General features: G+C 44.1%; 1 protein-coding gene across 5 annotated transcripts in view; it reads left to right on the top strand.

Moving 5' to 3' along the window:
- The window catches only part of HECW1 (HECT, C2 and WW domain containing E3 ubiquitin protein ligase 1), a 458832-nt gene that overhangs the window by 348688 nt on the left and 91145 nt on the right, over window positions 1–18999 (top strand). For all 5 annotated transcript variants that reach the window (NM_001265810.1, XM_015133529.3, XM_077994791.1 and 2 more), the window contains 4 exon segments: window positions 4457–4607; window positions 11654–11793; window positions 14346–14467; window positions 16866–17051. In NM_001265810.1, coding sequence (NP_001252739.1) covers window positions 4457–4607; window positions 11654–11793; window positions 14346–14467; window positions 16866–17051 — 599 coding nt within the window.

The following is an 18999-nucleotide window of genomic DNA, read 5'->3' as shown; positions in this document are numbered from 1 at the left end:
TTTGGTTTTGACTTATTTTTCAAGCAAAGATAATATTTAAGATTTGATAGATTTTACAACTACAGAATCTTTCCAGAATGCAAGGAACCAGTGTTTCTTTACATTCTTTTGCCTGCGCTTACATGAAGCAGTTACAGTTTTCAAAAGGACAAGTGCTTATTTCTTAATTCATCTGTTCTTGGTAATGTGCTGTACTTTACCGGAACACCACTCCTCTCCCTATTCAATTGTAATTTATTGGTGAGAAATCAAAGGACATCTTTAATATGTGGACTAACTTAAAGAAACACAATATTTGTTTTTCAAGGGCCAAGCCAAACATCATGTCCTTGAACTTTTGATGCCTGATTTCTTTCTTTCTTTATACACTGATTTATGGACATTCCATAAATGAATAGTAAAATTTTAGCATCACTATAAATACTTCCTAAGTAACACTTAATTGAAAAATATGTATAACATGTTATCTCCAGGAAAGGGACGCTTTCCCCACAACAAATAACCTTTCAATGCATGAATCTCCTTCAAATCTGTGCAGTACAGATAACTAGTTATACATGCAAATATTATAAATGATTGTATATAAATCCATTGTAAAATAATTACTTTATATAAGCCACTTTCAATAATGAGAACAAATTTCTCCAGATATTTTTCAATTTTCTATCCATATAACAGTGAAAGACCTTAGAAAAACTGGTAATGAATCCTACCAACTGCATATTGTTAAATAATCTCAAATAGTACAAGAATTACCTTATTGCTGATAGTCATTCATTCAACAAATATTTATTGAATGTTTACCCTGTGCTAGGTACTATTGTGGGTAAGCAAAACAAAGATTCCTGCCCTCATGGAGCTTACAGTCTAGTCTGGAAGACAGATTAGCAAACAATAATTAAAAAGGGACTGGCCTAGCATAGGAGATGCTATGGAAAAGCAAAAATAGACCAGGGTGAGGGATCTCTGAGTTCGTGTGGTGGCGGCTGGTTTGCAATTTTAAAACAAGTGGTGAGAATAGGCTTCATTGAGAAAACAACACCTGAGGGTTAAGGGAGTTATCCCTGCAAGTGTTGGGCAGGAAGAGCTTTGCAGGCACAGGGAATGGCCACTGCCAGTCAGGAGGTGGAAACACCCTGGTGGGTTTAAGGAACAGGAGACCAGTGCGTCTGAAGCAGACTGAGGAAGGGAGAAGGCAGCAGGTGATGTAGTTAGGGAACTAGCAAGGCCCAGATCACGCAGGGCCTTGTAAACCACTTAAGGGCTTTGGCTTTTACTCTGAATGAAAGGAGGACATTGTAGAGTTTTCAACAGAGAAGTGACATTGTCTGCCTCAGATTTTGAAGTTTGCTCTGGTTGCTGTGTAGGGAATAAATTGGGAAGAGGAAGGATAGAAGCATGAGATTCAACATAAGATTATGTCTTTATGCAGTAACCCAGGTGACAAACAATAGTGTAGCTTGGGCCAGGGTGGGAGCAGTGGAAGTGGTGAGGAGTAGTCTGATTCTGGCCATATATTTTAAAGGTAGATTTGATGACAGATTGGATATGGATATGAGAGAAAGATAGGTATCAAAAATGACCTAAGAGTTTCAACCTACAAAGATGGAGTTGCCTTCAACTGAGATGGGTAGGAAAGGCTGCAGGCAGAGCAGGTTTTGGTGGGAAGGATCCGATACTTGGTTTTGATCATCTTCTATTTGAGATGTCATCCAGGTAGTAATGTCAAGAAGGAAATTGGATGTGTGACTCTGAAGTTCAAGAGAAAGGTCTAGACTATGCAATAATATTGCATTTGTTAAAATTGTTCAAAATGTACAGTTGTATAGGTTTTTGTTAATATAATAACTAAATATGATACATGATCAGGTTCTACATTGTTCTTGGACTTTATGGAGAGCATATAATTTAGTGTGTAATAGATCCTATAGTCTCAAATGAATTGACCTGATCTGCACTGCTATAACTTGCACCAGCATCATGAAGGTACTGTTTTCAGGCGGTCTTTAGACAAACCCATGGCATCACAGTGCTGAGCCCTTCAAGTCATGCTGATGCCTGAAGTTCCATTTGGAATTTATTTCCTTTGGTTATAAAATATGTGAAAGCAAATTCTTTACAAAGCAATCCAGAAAACATGTACATAATTTCTGATTACACTTAGCTATGATTTTCTGAATGTGTATGAGTATATAATAGCACAATACATTCCAGATATTTAATGTATTGACAAAAGAGCCCAGCTGTTGGGTTTACTACACTTTTCCATGAGGAATTGAAACATGTGGTGATAAATTATCATTATTGCAACTTCATTTTCTAGCTTTTTCCCTTAATTTATAAAACCCAACCTTTCTCTGCAAAGGACCCCTCTCTTTACTGTAGGTTCCTGGAGGGCAGGGTCATGTGTCACTCAGCTCTGTGTCCTCAGGACCTGGCACGGTCTCTAGTTCAGAGTGAGTGCTATATAGTTTGTTCAGTTGAATTAAATTGCACAATGCTCTTCAAAGACTAATGGTCATTTTTTGTTGGAAGACAGTCATGTTGGATTCAAGAAAAATAGTTGTCCTGTTGCTTTTACTAATATTAGTTTGGGATCCATTAAAATTTTTAAGTTTCTAGATCAAGAGTAATTATCTAGTAATTATATGTATATACAATTTCATCCATGAGCTAATTACCATTTACACCTAACACTTGACAGCTGGATTATCATTAGATAATCATTAGATCAATTTTAATCAAAACCTCCTAGCACATATTTATACAATCTGCCTACATCTTTTCTTCAATTTCTCTCATAAGTTACGTTTGGTGTTTGGGGGTACTTTGGTTTTTACTGGGCATTACTTGACAATCCGTCAGGTCAGGCATAAGCCATAATGCCACAAACAGATATACTATGTACATATAAAACAATAAATATGCCAAATATATTTTTTCCCTTAAAAAAATGAGAGTTGCTATGTCATTACCTGAATGATAAGTTTTCAATGGAACTGTTAATATATGACCTACTCCCAAAAGCTATGGCTTTTCTCACTGAAAAGGCTGGATGGTTTTCCTCCTTTTGCGGACATTTGTGCTTTTTCTTCTTCTTTAGTCTTGTGTATTTTCAGCATAACTTTATCACACTGCTGCTATTTCCACAATGCGATGTGTGGAATCTAAAAGCTTTGCCCATCTCTGTACAGCAGGCATCGCTCTTCTATGTTTCGCTCAAATGTGAACACATTGCTTCCAGCTCTTTTCCACCCACCTCACCCCAACGCAGCCCCTGCCTGTATTATGTAGTGACTCATCCATGCTTCCACCTTTTTGTTTTCTATTTTTGTTTTCTTTTGTTTTTAATTTGGGAAGCAAGGGAACTTTTCTTTATCTCGGGCTCCCTCTACTGTTTGGGATGGTTATTTATCAACAAAAGGGTACTGCCTAGTTACTGGTTTGGTTTGGTGACCAGAGATATTTGACAACTGCGGATTGAATATACACTGTTAATTAACAACTTATCAAAAGGCTGTTTTGAAACCCTAACAATCATTTCCTTCCATTCACCCACTCAAGAGGAAAGGCAATCGATTAAGTTTGCTAACTATAAGACAGAGGTCATCTAAATTCGCAGATCCAAGATTTTAGAACAGTAGTTAAAACTGGTTTTAATCTGAGGGCCATTCTTCTTTCCACTGAACCCAGACTTAGCAAAGAAAGGGTTCTCCAGCACCACAGTGTCAGCTCTCACTGGAGGATACTCCAATCTTCCACAGCTGTCATTTAAGTAGCCAACAAGAGTGACAGTGGGGATGGACATTTCTAAAGAAATAAATTCATTAAACATTAGATTTTCTCTTTAGAAATTATTAGAATTTTGGCCGGGTGTGATGACTCATGCCTGTAATCCCAGCACTTTGGGAGGCTGAGGTAGACAGATCACCTGAGGTCAGGAGTTCGAGACCAGCCTGGTCAACCATGGCCAACATGGTGAAACCCTGTCTCTACTAAAAAATACAAAAATTAGCCGGACCTGGTGGCTGGCACCTGTAATCCCTGCTACTTGGGAGGCTGAGTCAGGAGAATTGCTCGAACCCAGGAGGTGGAGGTTGCAGTGAGCCAAGATCGCACCACTGCACTCCAGCCTGGGTGACAGAGCAAGACTCTGCTTCAAAAAGAAAAAAAAAAAAAGGAAAGTATTAGAATTTTAACATAGGTCTTGGTCAAGGAACCACAATTACTGTTTAATATGGCCCAGCAGAGAGTCTGAGTTCATTAAACTGTTTTCTGAGCTCCCGAGTTCATGCCAGTGTCCCAGAAGTCGTTGCAGGTGCTGTGGGCAGGGTCTGGCCTGCAGCCATGAACCAATGGTGAGTTCTACCTGCAGAAGACCTGGAAGTTGTATGCGTTTCACATGGGTCAGTGGTTTGTCCTTGATTTTTCTTTTTGCCTTCTTGTTAAACACTAGACTGGGAAGCTCGAATTGACAGCCACGGGCGGGTCTTTTATGTGGACCACGTGAACCGCACAACCACCTGGCAGCGTCCGACGGCAGCAGCCACCCCGGATGGCATGCGGAGATCGGGGTCCATCCAGCAGATGGAGCAACTCAACAGGCGGTTGGTGATCATTATGCAATGAGCTCCCCTAAACCACAGTGAAAGGAGAATGGCAGCTAGAGACACTCCCCTTACACTTTTCTGCCCAGACTGTATGAGGAGACTGGAAAGTAATTAAGTATCTTAAGAAACCTGTTCCTAGCAGGTATTTGGAAAGCTAGATTTAGAATTTGGTGGCAAGAGACAAGTTAAGCTTGAGTGTCATTTAAGGATGGGATATCATCTAAACTTCTTAATAGCCTAGGCTCAAAAACAGGAGTTCTTGACCAAGGGCCGGTGTATCCCCCTCTCCTGGGATGTTCACCAAGGACGTCAGTGTTCCTTGAACTTTCCAGACACTGTACCCAAATTATACATAGATACACATTTTTCTGGCTGACTGATCCATACCCGTCATACAGTTCTCAAAAGGATACAGACCTCAGTTAAGAACATTCCAAGGACAGGTTCCATAAGAAGACTAAAAGCTGCCTGGAGAATAAACTGTCTCATAAATCACTGTATGCATTCCTACCCTGATCCCATAATTGATATATGCCTATCAATAATAATTTGTGAAAAGCCTTCATCTTAGAAAAAGAAATGTTTAAAAACATTTTTTGAGAATTTTTTTTTTGAGAACTTGTAAAGATATCATTTTGTTTTTAACCTACAAACAAAACCTTAAACAGTATCAGGCTTAAACAGTGGTCCATTCATGTCAGAGATGACGCAGTAAGCTAGTATAGAGCATTGTCTCCGACATCTTGCTCTTTAAGACCGGAGTGGCAGCTTCAGGATACTTTTGATTACCAGGAATTGCAAACTGAGGCTTCCTTCAGTTGAAATTGCACCCACATGCTGTCTTGCTTTCATGTCAAGTATGAAGGTGAAGGAAAAGTTAAGAAAGACTAAAAAGAATGAAGAACTGGGTTTGTGGAACACACCTACTGATAGCAAATGCCTTTGAGATTTAACTGTTATCTGCCAGAAAAAAAGGAGGAGAAACAATTTAGTCCTATTAAAAACACATGGGGCCGGGCACGGTGTCTCACGCCTGTAATCCCAGCACTTTGGGAGGCCGAGGCGGGTGGATCATTTGAAGTCAGGAGTTTGAGACCAGCCTGGCCAACATGGTAAAACCCTGTCTCTACTAAGAATAGAAAAAAATTAGCCAGGCGTGGTGGCAGGCACCTATAATCTCAGCTACTCAGGAGGCTGAGGCAGGAGAATCGCTTGAACCTGAGAGGCGAAGGTTGCAGTGAGCTGAGATCGCACCATTGCACTCCAGCCTGGGAGACAGAGTAAGACTCCATCTCAAAAAAACAAACAAGCAAAAAACATGGAAACAAAAAAAAAAGAAAATGAACTTCTGGTTACTGTTGTACACAGAGGAGCATACTTTAGGTGAAAATCACCAGAACATTTTTTCATTGCCTGAACGTTTGGAAGACATTTGCTTTCCACCTTTCCCCATCAGCAGCTGAGTGTTGAAGTCATTAACAAAAACCATAAAAGACTTGCATTGGCAGCACACTTTACAGTCATTCCCACTCCAACAAAGCATGTTACAGAGAGGAAGTCCTGATAACCCAGTTTTACAAGGCATGAATGGACCAAAATCCATGGGAGAGTCCTTTCATGGTGATTGCAACAAGATTCGTGTAACTAAAAAATGTAGAAGACAAAGTAAGCTCATCTTAGATAGAGACCCTGTTGTGATTCCATAGGCAGAAGTTAGCCCCTAGGTCTCTCTTGCCAAAACTGATAAGCTCCAATTGTTTAGCAGAGAAATAGGGGAAGGCATCGTCAGGCTGTATTCATAAGAGGTGCTGTTTTGAACACTAACCAAAGCAAGACAATGAATCTGAAGCAGAAGGAAGCACCTTGACCTATGGCATAAACATCCATGGAAGTTTATCGGGGTGATCAGCTTGCATAATATAAAAATTAGGCCAAATCCATCCTGAACCAGGTCTCCAAATAAGTTTTATAGCCTTTGATATGAATTCCTGTGCCCTCCAGTGGAGATGAACATGCTGGGAGAGGCAGCTGGACTTTGCCGAATAGGAAGTTGCATTTGCTACATCCATCTGGTCAGATAAAAAGAAAAGGAATTTAGCACTTTGAGAAGGTACTTATTTCTTGTGAAAAAGTGTACCTAGGGAAGATCAGATAACCTTCAAATAAGTATCCAGGCTTTTCCATACTTATCTTAACCTATTGCTTTGAAGCATTTAAGATTTTCTGTATTTGGCATGATAACAGGCAGCCCCAGAAAGTACACTTCCAATCTTCTATCCATCTCACATGCGACCACACACACCAGGGTCATTATTTTGATAACCCACAGTTATCCGGAGAAATTTACAATGATTACTGGCTCACAGCCATGTGAAAGTATTACTCAGTGTTGCAAGGAGTTTCCCTTGAGCCTAACCAGATGACTGTGAAAATCAGATGTGTTTGTGCAAGGAGACATAACACTAGGAAGTGCAGAGTACACAGTAGCAATCAATGTGGAAGCTTATGTGGTAGGTCGCAGTGACCATGTTCCAACTCAGCCATTCCCCAGACGTGGCACACTCTTCCAGGCCTTTATGGCTTGGCCACATGGTCCCACTGCAGGAAAATGCCTCATGCCTGCCTCCCACCTGAAACACAGCTTGTCCTACAGACCTGACTCAATGTCATGTGCCCCAGGACGCCGTCCCAGAATCCTCCACACAGAGCCAGTGACTTCCTCTCCTGTAGCCTCCAGAATGTGCCTGCCTCTGTTGCCACTTCTTACCTTTTTGCCTTATTCTTCCTTCTACCCTTCTCTGCTCCCAGCACCTAGTGTGGTGCCAGAAGGTTAATAGGACTCAGTACAAGATCGTTTTCTGGGTTAATTCCCATGCTTTCAGAATATCCAGAATTAATTCTACTTTCACAAATATTTACTGAAAAGCAGAAAATATAAATATGTATTCTTATTTTAAATAATCAACTAAAGTTTGATTTTTTAATTATTTGTATAAAATTATGATAATTTAAGGGAAATCGAAGTTTTAAATAGAAAAAAGTGATCTATACTTTAGCTACCCCAAGGATGATTTAGCTTTTTTTTTTTTTTGAGACAGAGTCTCACTGTGTCGCCCAGGCTGGATTGCAGTGGCATGATCTCAGCTCACTGCAACCTCCGCCTCCCGGGTTCAAGCCATTCTCCTGCCTCAGCCTCCCGAGTAGCTGGGATTACAGGCATCCACCACCGCACTCAGCTGATTTTTGCATTTTTAGTAGAGAGAAGGTCTCACCATGTTGGCCAGGCTGGTCTCGAACCCCTGGCCTCAGGTGATCCTCCTGCCTTGGCCTCCCAAAGTGCTGGAATTGCAGACATGAGCCACTGTGCCCAGCCAATTTAGCTTTTTAAAAACATGTGTCCATCTTCAATTTCCATATGCATGCACAATTCTTACATGATTACGATGGTGATATGTAGTTAGTTTCATATTCTTTTTTCACTTACTACACTGTAAGCATTTAATATTGCCACATAGTCTTCAGATTAACATGTAATTACTTGTATAGTATTCCACTGAATGGCTGAAGTTTAGTTAACCTAATTTCATACTGTTGAATGTTTTGCTTATTGCTTTTGTCACTGTTTCTTGTCGCAAGGGCCTGCTAAATATTAAGACTGCCTTATAGTGGAGGGTTTCCTTAGGGTTCTATTCCCAAAAGATTAGGCCAAGGGAGATAAATGTGGATTTGGCATTTGGTATCAATGCCTAACTGCTTTCTACATTAGACATTGTGGTTCTAGGGGTTTACTCTGCCAACAACTACAGCTTCACTTCCATCTTATCTTTTGGTTTGTTTTTGTTGCTATAAGAGGTGATCCTGGTATTTTGATGCCACTTAGATTTCGCTTGGTTTTGGAGGGCTTTTTTTTTTTTTCTTTTTTGGGTTTGTATGTGTGTGTGTGCGTGTGTGTGTGTCCATTTACAAATTATGTATGTCAGCTGACTTTTTAGCTAATTTTCATTAGCCCTCTATCTATTATAAATATTTAACCTTTTGCTACAAAAAAAATGGAGGAGGATATTGATGGATAATTCCTAATGAAATAGAAGAGAGCTGCTGCCTCTCTCTCCTGTTTAAAGCTGGGGAACCTCTGAGGCTGCAGTCCTGCCCTGAGAGATTGAGACCCTCCTCAAGCCACTGCATGCCCTGCTTCCCCAGACGGCCTCTGTGCTTCGGCAGAGGTCAGACATGGGGCCAAATGCAGGATTTGAGGCTGTTGACTCAGTAAGACCTGCGATAACCAAGGTCCAGCTGAGGACGTGTGAAGTAGGTTGTGACACTGCTGACATTATCCTCATCAAATAAGATCATATTTACTCATAATGCTCTGCTGTGGTTACTGCACATTGGAAAGGAAGGGAAGGTTACTGACATTTTTCTAAGCCCTATTCCAGGCATCTGTTGCTGAGTAAAACTACACCAAACGTAGTGGCATAAAACAACCACAAGCATTTCTTCTTACCATTATTTCTCATGGTTCTGTTTTGACTGAGCCCAGCTAGACAGTTCTCTCCCGGGATATCTCCTGGTTGCAGTCAGAGGGTGGCCGGGGCTGGAGACTCACATATTAGGAGCTTGATGCTGGTGGTTGGCTGGGCCTCTCAGCCAGGACACCTGCACAGAGACTTTCCATGAGGCCCAGGCTGCCTCAGAGCATGGCTGCTAAGTTCCATCACGAGCTGCTACAAACTCTATTAGTCAAGGTAGTTGAAGGGGACATGGATTCTGTCTTTTAAAAGGAGAGATACAGTTCTGGAAGAGTATGTGGGTCTAAAAATATCGTTGTGCCATTTTGAGAAATGCGGTCTGCCATAAGGCATTTAGGGAATCCTCCCGGTAGCAGCTGCCTTAGTCTTTGGCAGGCCCCGTTCCCCGCCTTGGTCAAGGTCACACACTTGGGCAGCTTCTTGCTGGCACCCCCTGCTTTCCTGCCACAGCTATATTCCCTGAGTCCCCAGCAGGGAGAAGATCACAGAGGGCCATCGTTCACCATCCATCACTCTTCACAACCTCCCGCCACAGATGTACGGGGTGGTGAATTACCACAAATATTTCTGTCTGTAGATACACCACCGCTCAGCTCATCGCCCCCTTCCACATTTTGTTCTAAGAGGCCTGCTCAGGAAATGCCTTGCAGTAACCACTCCAGGCAAAGGTGGCTTCTGAAAGGTGTCAGAAGTGAGTGGGAGTGTCCCCAGATAAAACAACAGTGAAAGAAAGCCCTTAGACCAGTAGTTCTCAAACCTAGATATAAATAATACTTCCTAAAGAACTCGTTAGAAATGCAGATTTTTATTTTGCTTCAATTTCTGTAATTTTAACAATCACTCAGATGATGCTCTTGCAAATGGCCTGGAGACTACAGTGAGAAAGCTTTCCTCTGTAAGATCAAGGAAAGGGCGGGGCACTGGTCTGCAGAAATCCTGCCATAATGGAGCCTCATCTGTGCAGCGAGCATCCCCGCGCGTTCCCACCTGGGATTGCACTTGGAGACTGGCTATTCCCTGCTACCCTATCTCTCATCCTCCTCCTCCTCTTCACCCCCTCATTGCTTTCCCGGAGACAGAAAGTCTCCAGCCTAGGCTGTTGCAGGAGCCCCCAGCTGCTCTCCGCAGCTCCAGGCTCCTCTCCTGCAATGCATTCTCCACTCCGACACTGCGTAATCACTCTCCGTGTACATCTGGCCCTGCCTGGGTTTTTTTGGTTGTTTTTAGCAGCCACCCATCACCAAGAGCAATGGTTCATTCTCAAGATTGATCCCTAGGCCAGCAGCATCAGGATCACCTGGGAACTCATCAGAAATGCACATTCTTAAAAAAAAAAAAGAAAAAGAAAAAGAAAAGAAAAAGAAAAAAGAAATGCACATTCCTGGGCCCTACGCCAAACCTACTGAATCAGAGACTCCGGGGGTGAGGCCAGCAGTCTGTGTTTTAAGTCCTGCAGGTGATTCTGCGCGGCTCAGGTTGGGGAACCTGTGGCCTAGAGAATAGCACCCATCCTACTGCAGGGCGCCCTCTGGGGCTCCTTCCTCCCTCTCCACTGGTCTCCTGGCCCTGCCCGGTGCCCACACACCCTGATGCCACTGCCAGGTGTCTCAGAGATCCCCAAGGGCGGCCTGCTTTCGCACATGTTGTTTCTCTTCTGAAATGTCCTTTCCCAACAAACTCTCCAACAAATTCATACTCCAACTTCACAATTTACAAACCTTGGGAGGTTCCTCATCTGTGTCCCACACACCTCTTGCCTGTCTGTGACAGCCTTTCACCTGGCTGGAGTTATGGCTTCCGTCCCATTTGCCTTTTGTTACATCTCGACTGTGTGTGTTTAAAGGGCAATGTCGTATTCTAATCCTCTCCTCCATCGGAAAGTCCAGCACAAAGCCTTCACACATTGGAAGGGTTAGCAAATATTTGGTACTTGGCAAGGTGGCTAGCTGGCTGGCCAAATGACTAAGTCCCCAACTTGGGAAGAAAAACAAAATGAGCCTTTGAATAAGCAGAAAACATTTATTTATTTGCCAGCATGCTATTAGGTATAATATTTCCATGACCTTTGCCCAATTATATCAATTATCCAACAAATAAAACTAAGTGAGTAGAACCGCTAGCCTAGTTTGTACACTTATTACAATAATGTTGAGGTAATTTGATATCTTAGTTGTAGCATTTTAATTTACTTCCCACACTCTTATTTTAGACTTAGCCTGATTTTGTTTAATGCAGGGCACAGGCTGTTTTGCATGATTAGTTATTATTTGTGTTGATTTTTGAAAAGTCACCATACTTGAAACTCATCATAGCTTACAAAACAAAAAGAACTCGAATCATCTTAGAGATACTTGTCTTGCTAATTGTGCTGGCTATCTTGTGGGAATTTTAAGCATTTCTTTCCTGACACTCAAGACAATTCTTTACAGATTTCTCCAATTATCTGATTCAGAGTATTGGCCCCCAAGGAGCAAACCAAAGTTAACTCCTGTCTTTCCATTTTCTAATGCAAAGGTATCAAAACATTCAGCGAACCATTGCAACAGAGAGGTCGGAAGAAGATTCTGGCAGCCAAAGCTGCGAGCAAGCCCCAGCAGGAGGAGGCGGAGGTGGAGGGAGTGACTCAGAAGCCGAATCTTCCCAGTCCAGCTTAGGTATTGGAGGAGGGGTCCCCACAACCTGTGATGGCTTCCAGGGGCTGTGTGACAGAGGGCTACAAGCCTGTCACCCTGCCTCATGGGGAGCAATGTGCCCCAGGGTGAAGAGAGTGGAAGGCCAGGGTAGAGGATGGTGGCATGCCTGGTGCCCCCAAGGGAAAGCAGACAGAATGAGCTTCCCACCAGGAAACTTAGGAGAAGTGATCACAGTGAAGGAAACACCACCGCCCTGGCGTGGGGATCTGGAGACAGGAAAGTAGATGAATTCCGGGGATGGAGCTGAATTTGCTAGAGTGCTTGTGGAGCAAGGCAACTTTGTCAGTGGCTCAATCATGTAGTGTTAACTAAATGTTTTATTTATTTATTTATAATTTATTGTTAAGTAAATTTATTGTATTTGTTGGTGTCCTAAGGATTTTTTCACTTATAAATAAAACATGCAATAAAAATTCACAGTCTATTTCAAAGGAGCTGTGTGATAACACTAGGAATAATCACTCATTTGCACATAGAATAAAATTCAGTTCCCCCAAGAGAAGAACCTGGGAATGAAGAGGTTTTCCAGCATGCCACAGGAGGGAATTTTTACCCACTACAGTAGGCATTCACCTGGGGCCTGGTTTTCCTGGTCTTCATTTCTTTAAATTGGCCCGAGTGGAACTCCGACAAGGATAATCGAAAGGCATGAGACTAGCTTCCACCTTTTTTTTTTTTAACCTGTAGTGAGATAAGATTATCACAGTGACATCCTAATAATCCACTTTCTTTTTAAATTGGGTAAATGATGGCAGATTTATTTGCCAAAAGAAGGGTTAGAGAACAGTCTGGGCAGGCAGCACTGGGATCCCAATCCTGCCAGGTCTCAGCCGTCTAGGGCAATGCAGAATATTGGACATTTTCATGTGATTTTTAAAAAGGCACATCCACAGTTCCACTACCAATTTTAATTCCCCCCTTTCAATTCATTTTACCAGATATGCTAACTAAACTGACTAGTTTAGGTTTTTCTGTTACTATTATTATTATTATTTATTATTATTGAAGAGAGAGTGTCTCTTTGTCATCCAGGCTGGAATGCATGGTGCAATCATAGCTCACTGGAGCCTCAAACTCCTGGGCTCAAGCAGTCCTCCCAACTCAGCCTCCTGAGTAGTTGGAATCTCAGGCATGCACCACCACGCCTGGCTAATTTTTTCATTTTTTGTAGAGACAGAGTCTTGCTATGTTGCCCAGGCTGGTCTCAAATTCCTGGCCTCAAGCGATCCTCCCGCCTCAGCCTCCCAAAGTGCTAGGATTACAGGCATAAGACACCACACCTGGCCTGTTATTTATTTCTTTGTTCAAACTTCTGAGAGAGACAAGGTACAATAGCCAAGTAACTAGAAACACAAAGAAAAGGCAGCAGAAAGTTTATTTCTGAGTTTCATATTAAATGAGTTGGCATTTGCTGTATTTAAAAAAAAAATCCCACAATTAGTGGCTGAAACTCACAGCCATGCATCTACCCCACAGTTCTACAGGTTGGCAATTTGAGCTGAGCTCAGCTGGGTGGCTTCTCAGAATGCTACTGAGCTCACCTGTCCATCTTGGATCAGCTGTGGAGTCGGCCAAGGGCTGACCTGAGACGGCTGCCACTAGGGTGGCTTGTCCCTGCTCCCATGGCCCTGTGGCCTCTCATCTTGCAGCAGCCTCGCCCAAGCTCATTCTCATGGCCGTGGCAGGGTTACCAGAGAGTGGAGACACACAGGTCTCTTGAAACCCTGGTGCAGAACTGATCCGTTGTCACTTCTGACATGTTCTGTTGGTTGAAACAAGGCACAAGGCCAGCCCCAATTCACCAAGGGGAAGAGCAGCAAAGTCCCAATGCAACTGGGTGTGGATACAAGGAGAGGAATTGTGGTCCTTTCCGCAAACAGTCTATCACAGCTATGGTTAGCAATTTGTAAAGGAAATAAGAAAAAATAGCCAGGCATGGTGGTGCATGCCTGTAGTCCCAGCTATTCAGCAGGCTATGTATCTGGGAGGATGGCTTGGGCCCAGGAGTTCAAGGCTGCAGTGAGCTGCGATCGCGCAGCTACACTCCAGCCTGGGTGACAGAGTGAGACCCCATCTCAAGAAAAGCAAAAAGAGAGAGAGGAAGGAAGGAAGGAGAAGGAGAAGGGGAAGGGGAAAAAAGGGGGAAGGGGAAGGGGAATGGGAAGGGAAAAGGAAAGGGAAAGTAAGGGAGAGACAGAGAGAGAGAGAAAGAAAAGGAAGGAAGGAGAGAAAGAAAGAGGGAGGGAGGGAAGGAAGGAAGGGAGGAAGGAAGGAAGGGGAAGGAAAAAGAAAATCATTGTGATAAAAGGGAAGAGATGTTGGAGGACTTGAGCCTTACTGAAGTTATGCAGAAACACTGCTAGGAAATGATGATTCTTAACTGACATACATAAAGTAATGACACTTGGCCTAAATCCAACAGTCTGCTATGTGGGTGAAGGCTTGTGTGCTGTTGCCATCAGGAGCGAAGTACAGAGGTTGAAATGCCTTTTTCCCAACTTCATTTTTTCCAGATCTAAGGAGAGAAGGGTCACTTTCTCCGGTTAACTCACAAAAAATCACCTTGCTGCTGCAGTCCCCAGCGGTCAAGTTCATCACCAACCCCGAATTCTTCACTGTGCTGCATGCCAATTATGTGAGTGCCCTAAAATGCGGAGGGAGGGGCCTGGCTTGGCAAGACCCAAAACACAGCTTTGTAAAGTCATCTGATAGATCTAAAAGGGTAGAATTTTAACGTAAGCAAGAAAAAACAAAGAAGACAGCTCAGTCCACTCTTTTGACTATCTGTGAGTCTCCCAAAAAGGACAAAGGCTGGATTTGGAAATGCTGTTGCCTCTTTGGGTTTTTGTTAGGCTCAAATGTGTTAATGTCAGTGAAAGTGCTTTGGAAGCAAACTTGTTTTTATTATTATTAAAATTTTAAAGGAGCAAGATTATGAATCGGCCAGATTCCCTTCAACCTAATCATTTTAGAAAATCATTTTCACTGATAAAATTTTAAAGCAGAGTTCTTCTAGGTAAATAACGGGCTTTCTTTTTGATATGGTTTTTTCAAATATCACACTGAAGTTAAATTTGATATGATTTTACATATGTAGTTTTTTCATTGCTTTTTTTGGTATTTTCAAGAAAGCAATGGCATGATATCACTATATTCATTAATTTTTCCATTCACCAAACATTTTTTGCGGTTCAGGCTCAGATCTAGGTGCTGGAGTCACAAAGACAGATTAACGTGACACCTAAACAGTAGGAGATCCCATTTTGTGGAGCAATGATGTGAAAAAGATCAGCCCAGTGTGACAGGACCAGGCCAAACTGAGGGAGGACAGAGCGCTCTGGGGGCGCTAGGGAGCATTCTTGGGGAGGCGGCTGAACTGAGTCCTGAATGTCGAAAGTGGACAAGAAGAAGTCCAGGCAGAGGGACATCTGTAGAAAGGATGCACCCGTGAGGGGGCCTGGGGGACAAGTCCAAGGTGGTGAGTGTGAGTGACTGGCAGGAGGGAGAGAGGAGGAGGGGCTGGAGACTGGGCAGCAGAACACCTGGTAATTCATGCAAAGGAGCCTGGATCTACTGCAGCAGGTCACAGGAGTCAACAGTAGCACTCGGGCTGCCTGACCAGGGGGGTTGATGATGCATTTTCTCTGGCAGAGTGTCAGGGAGAGAGACTGAGCTGAGGGGGTTAAGACACAGGCTGATTCAACCGCTGAGTGAGAGATGATCTGGCTGTGACCTAAGGAAGGGGTGGGAGCGTGGCAAGGAATGGCTCCATTCAAGGACATTTCTCATGGACTCAGCAGCACTTAGGTCCACCGTGATCATGAGTGGGCGCAAGATGATAACTCAAGAAAGACAGCGTAGTTTCTGCTTTGGGCACCTGGGTGAGGCAGTGACCGCACTAAGCTGGAGCTGGAGTTTGACTGGGTGATGGAGGGCGTGGCTACAGAGGGGGATATCAGTTTTTAGCAGGTTATTTCTGAGAAGCCTGTGGGATGCCCAGTGGCTCGATCCCAAGCAGCTCCCCAGAGGCATTGTGGGGGCCACAGGGAGAAAGCGCGTGGCACATGGCCATGCCCCAGCTCTGGGTGCAGGTGGCCCTGGGCCAGTAGTAGCCACTGGCCCAACCAACCCCCTGTCTACATGTGGTCTGTCCTTTCACGCACGCCCCTGCTGCCACACACACACACACCAGCCCTGTGTACTGTCACATTGTCATTTCTTTCTTCATCTGTTCCCATCCCCCAACCCCCTACACACACACACACACACACACACACACACACACACACACACACACAAGTTTTTACATAGGATTCAAAGAAATGACAGACCTCTCACGTCCAGCCTTCAATCCCCAGAGGCCCTAAATTAATGCTCCCTGTTTTAGACAGGTAGGAGGACCAAAGGCAGACCTCAATAGTCAGAGAAGGGACCATGGAGGAGAGAGAGGAGTGAGGTTCAGGCAGGTAGAGGGAGACCAAGGAGAGCCAGACGTGACTGAGACAGTGAGAAAACCGTGTGGAGTCGCAGAGAGGGGTGGTGGGCCGCGTCCCGTACTGCGCAGCACTCAGGTGGAACGGGTGTCACAGATTGTCCATGTGGGCCAAGGGGGCATGATTCAATGCACATTTACTTTTTTTTTTTTTTTTTTTTTGAGACAAAGCCTTGCTCTGTTGTCCAGGCTGGAGCGCAACAGCACAATCATGACTCACTGCAGCCTCTATTCTCGGACTCAGGTGATCCTCCCACCTCAGCCTCCCAAGTAGCTGGGACCACAAGCACGTGCCACCACGCCCCGCTAATTTTTAAAATTTTTTGTAGAGATGGGATCTTGCTATGTTGCACAGGCTGGTCTCGAATTCCTGGGCATTTACTTCTTGAGCAAGAGCTCATTTTCTGAGGCCTCTACCTCACACTCATAATAAACCGCTGTGTCACAATCACACTTAGCAGTGTTAGGGTGCTCACGGTGTGCTTGCTCTGTGTTTTTCCTCATTCCCCACTCCTTACCCCATCGCCCTGACCCGTCTCAGAGTGCCTACCGAGTGTTCACCAGTAGCACCTGCTTAAAGCACATGATTCTGAAAGTCCGACGGGATGCTCGCAATTTTGAACGCTACCAGCACAACCGGGACTTGGTGAATTTCATCAACATGTTCGCAGACACTCGGCTGGAACTGCCCCGGGGCTGGGAGATCAAAACGGACCAGCAGGGAAAGGTGAGTGTGACCCACATGCTGGGTTTTCATCAAACAGGCTCCTTCCCCAAGGTGAAGATTAGCGAGGATGTGAGGAGGAGGGCATAGGGAGGAGTTATGTCTGGGAGATGCGCTGTCGGCTGCCAGCAGGAAAGAGGGTGATGACCATCCACATCTGGGCTTCTCAACCTCAGGGCTACTGTGGGGAGAAGGGGGCCAGGCCAGGGGAATACCCTGTGCCTTACGGGACATTAGCAGCATTCCTATCCCTCAAGCCACTAGATGCCAACTGTTGTGACATTGCTATGTGTTCCCTGGGGGGGCAAAGTCACACCTAATTAAGAACCACTGTCTGCATGATTTTAAATTTGGGTTTGGAACATGGAACCGAATTCTGTCCAGTGAACTTTTGGTTGTTTGCTTCCTTAGACAGCTAACTCTCAGGGGATAAACTCGTTGGTTAAATGCAGTGACACTGTTAGAGGATTTGTTGTGATTTCCCTAATACATCTTAAGTTTTCTGTAAAACAGCCTAACAAGCAGAGTGGGGTGTGCTGGGCCCGTGTGATCTTCCCTGGCTTCCAGTTTGCTTCTGTGTGACCTTAACCCAAACCGGGCCTTTCTGGCCATGCTTTAGAAGACCAGCTGAGTCTGAAAACAAGAAGTTTTCTTCCTAATCTTCATCAGCCATCTCAATGTATTCAAAGGACAGGCCAAGTAATTTACTAGAACTGAACCTGTGTAACCTTCTATGAACTTTACCAGAGAGAATCCCTCCCTCTTTCTGGTCCAAGGAACCAGAAGCTTTGCCTGCAGTCATGTCTGTGACGTGTCCTTTCCTCTGTGAATGTGATCCTGCAAAGCTGTGTTCCTCAAAGGGAGCTGATTTGGCATCAAGGTCCCCTCGAAGCCTTGCGTCTCTCTCCTACAAACCCCTTAGCATGCCTCAGAACCTGGACTCTCTGGAGTGTGTGGGGAAAGAATGGGGGACTCATTACAAGTCCATTCATAAAATGAATCTCTAGGACCAGCTCCTCTGTAACCAGGGATGAATTAGGGGAGGGGAAAGAGCATGCCTTGTGTAGTAGAAAAGCCACTGTAGCCAGCATCTGCTCCCTGGGATCTTCTCGTTGACTGGACGTGGCCTCTGTTGGGAGAGGGACAATGATTTGTATGTGGGGACTTGGTGATACGCATTAGGGTGGGAAAATGAAACCTGAGCCAGAACAGAAAGTAGAGGAGCGGCTTATCAGAGCTGGGTTTCGGGTAGCCACGTTTACATTTATTGCTTAACCAGGACACCAAGACAACACCACCATGTTCATCATGCAAACAGCACACACCAATGTGAACAGCTTGCTGAGTCTTGGATTTCCATGACTGCAGTTTTTGTACCAGGATAAGGATGTCAGGGAGCCCAGTGGAATAACAAGGAGGCTTCCCAATGCAATAAGCCCTGGTTCTCCATGGTACACATGCAGATAATGTGACATCCCCTGGTCGTCACACCAGCAGGGAAGCACAGAGGCTGAGATGCACTCTGAGAGTTTTGTTCCATTTGGGAATGCATATGAGGGAATTTCTGGCAAGAGCTCTTCCCCCTAATTCTCTTTAGCAAGAAGATATCATACATGAGAGAGAAAAATTCTGAATTTGAAATGAGAAGACTTTCAGTTATGACACCAACTAGCTGTGTGCCTACACACACATGCACACACACACACAAATGGTCTCACCTATTTCTTATTAATTGAACACACACACACACATACACACACTCATAGTGACAGAATGTCTAAGAGGCATACCAGGTAGTGAATTGCTGGGGAAAGTTGCCTTAGACTTGCAATGTATTACCACAGTCCATAGGGTGGTCAGAAAGGAACAAAGGAGGATAGTGGGAAAAATACATGGACCAGTCCATCTCCGTCTAAATACATGACCCTGTGCAAGTCACTCCACCTTTCTG

The sequence above is a fragment of the Macaca mulatta genome, chromosome 3 (genome assembly GCF_049350105.2).
Source record: "Macaca mulatta isolate MMU2019108-1 chromosome 3, T2T-MMU8v2.0, whole genome shotgun sequence".
Classification (NCBI taxonomy): domain Eukaryota; kingdom Metazoa; phylum Chordata; class Mammalia; order Primates; family Cercopithecidae; genus Macaca; species Macaca mulatta.
This window is presented reverse-complemented; position numbering and strand designations above follow the sequence as displayed.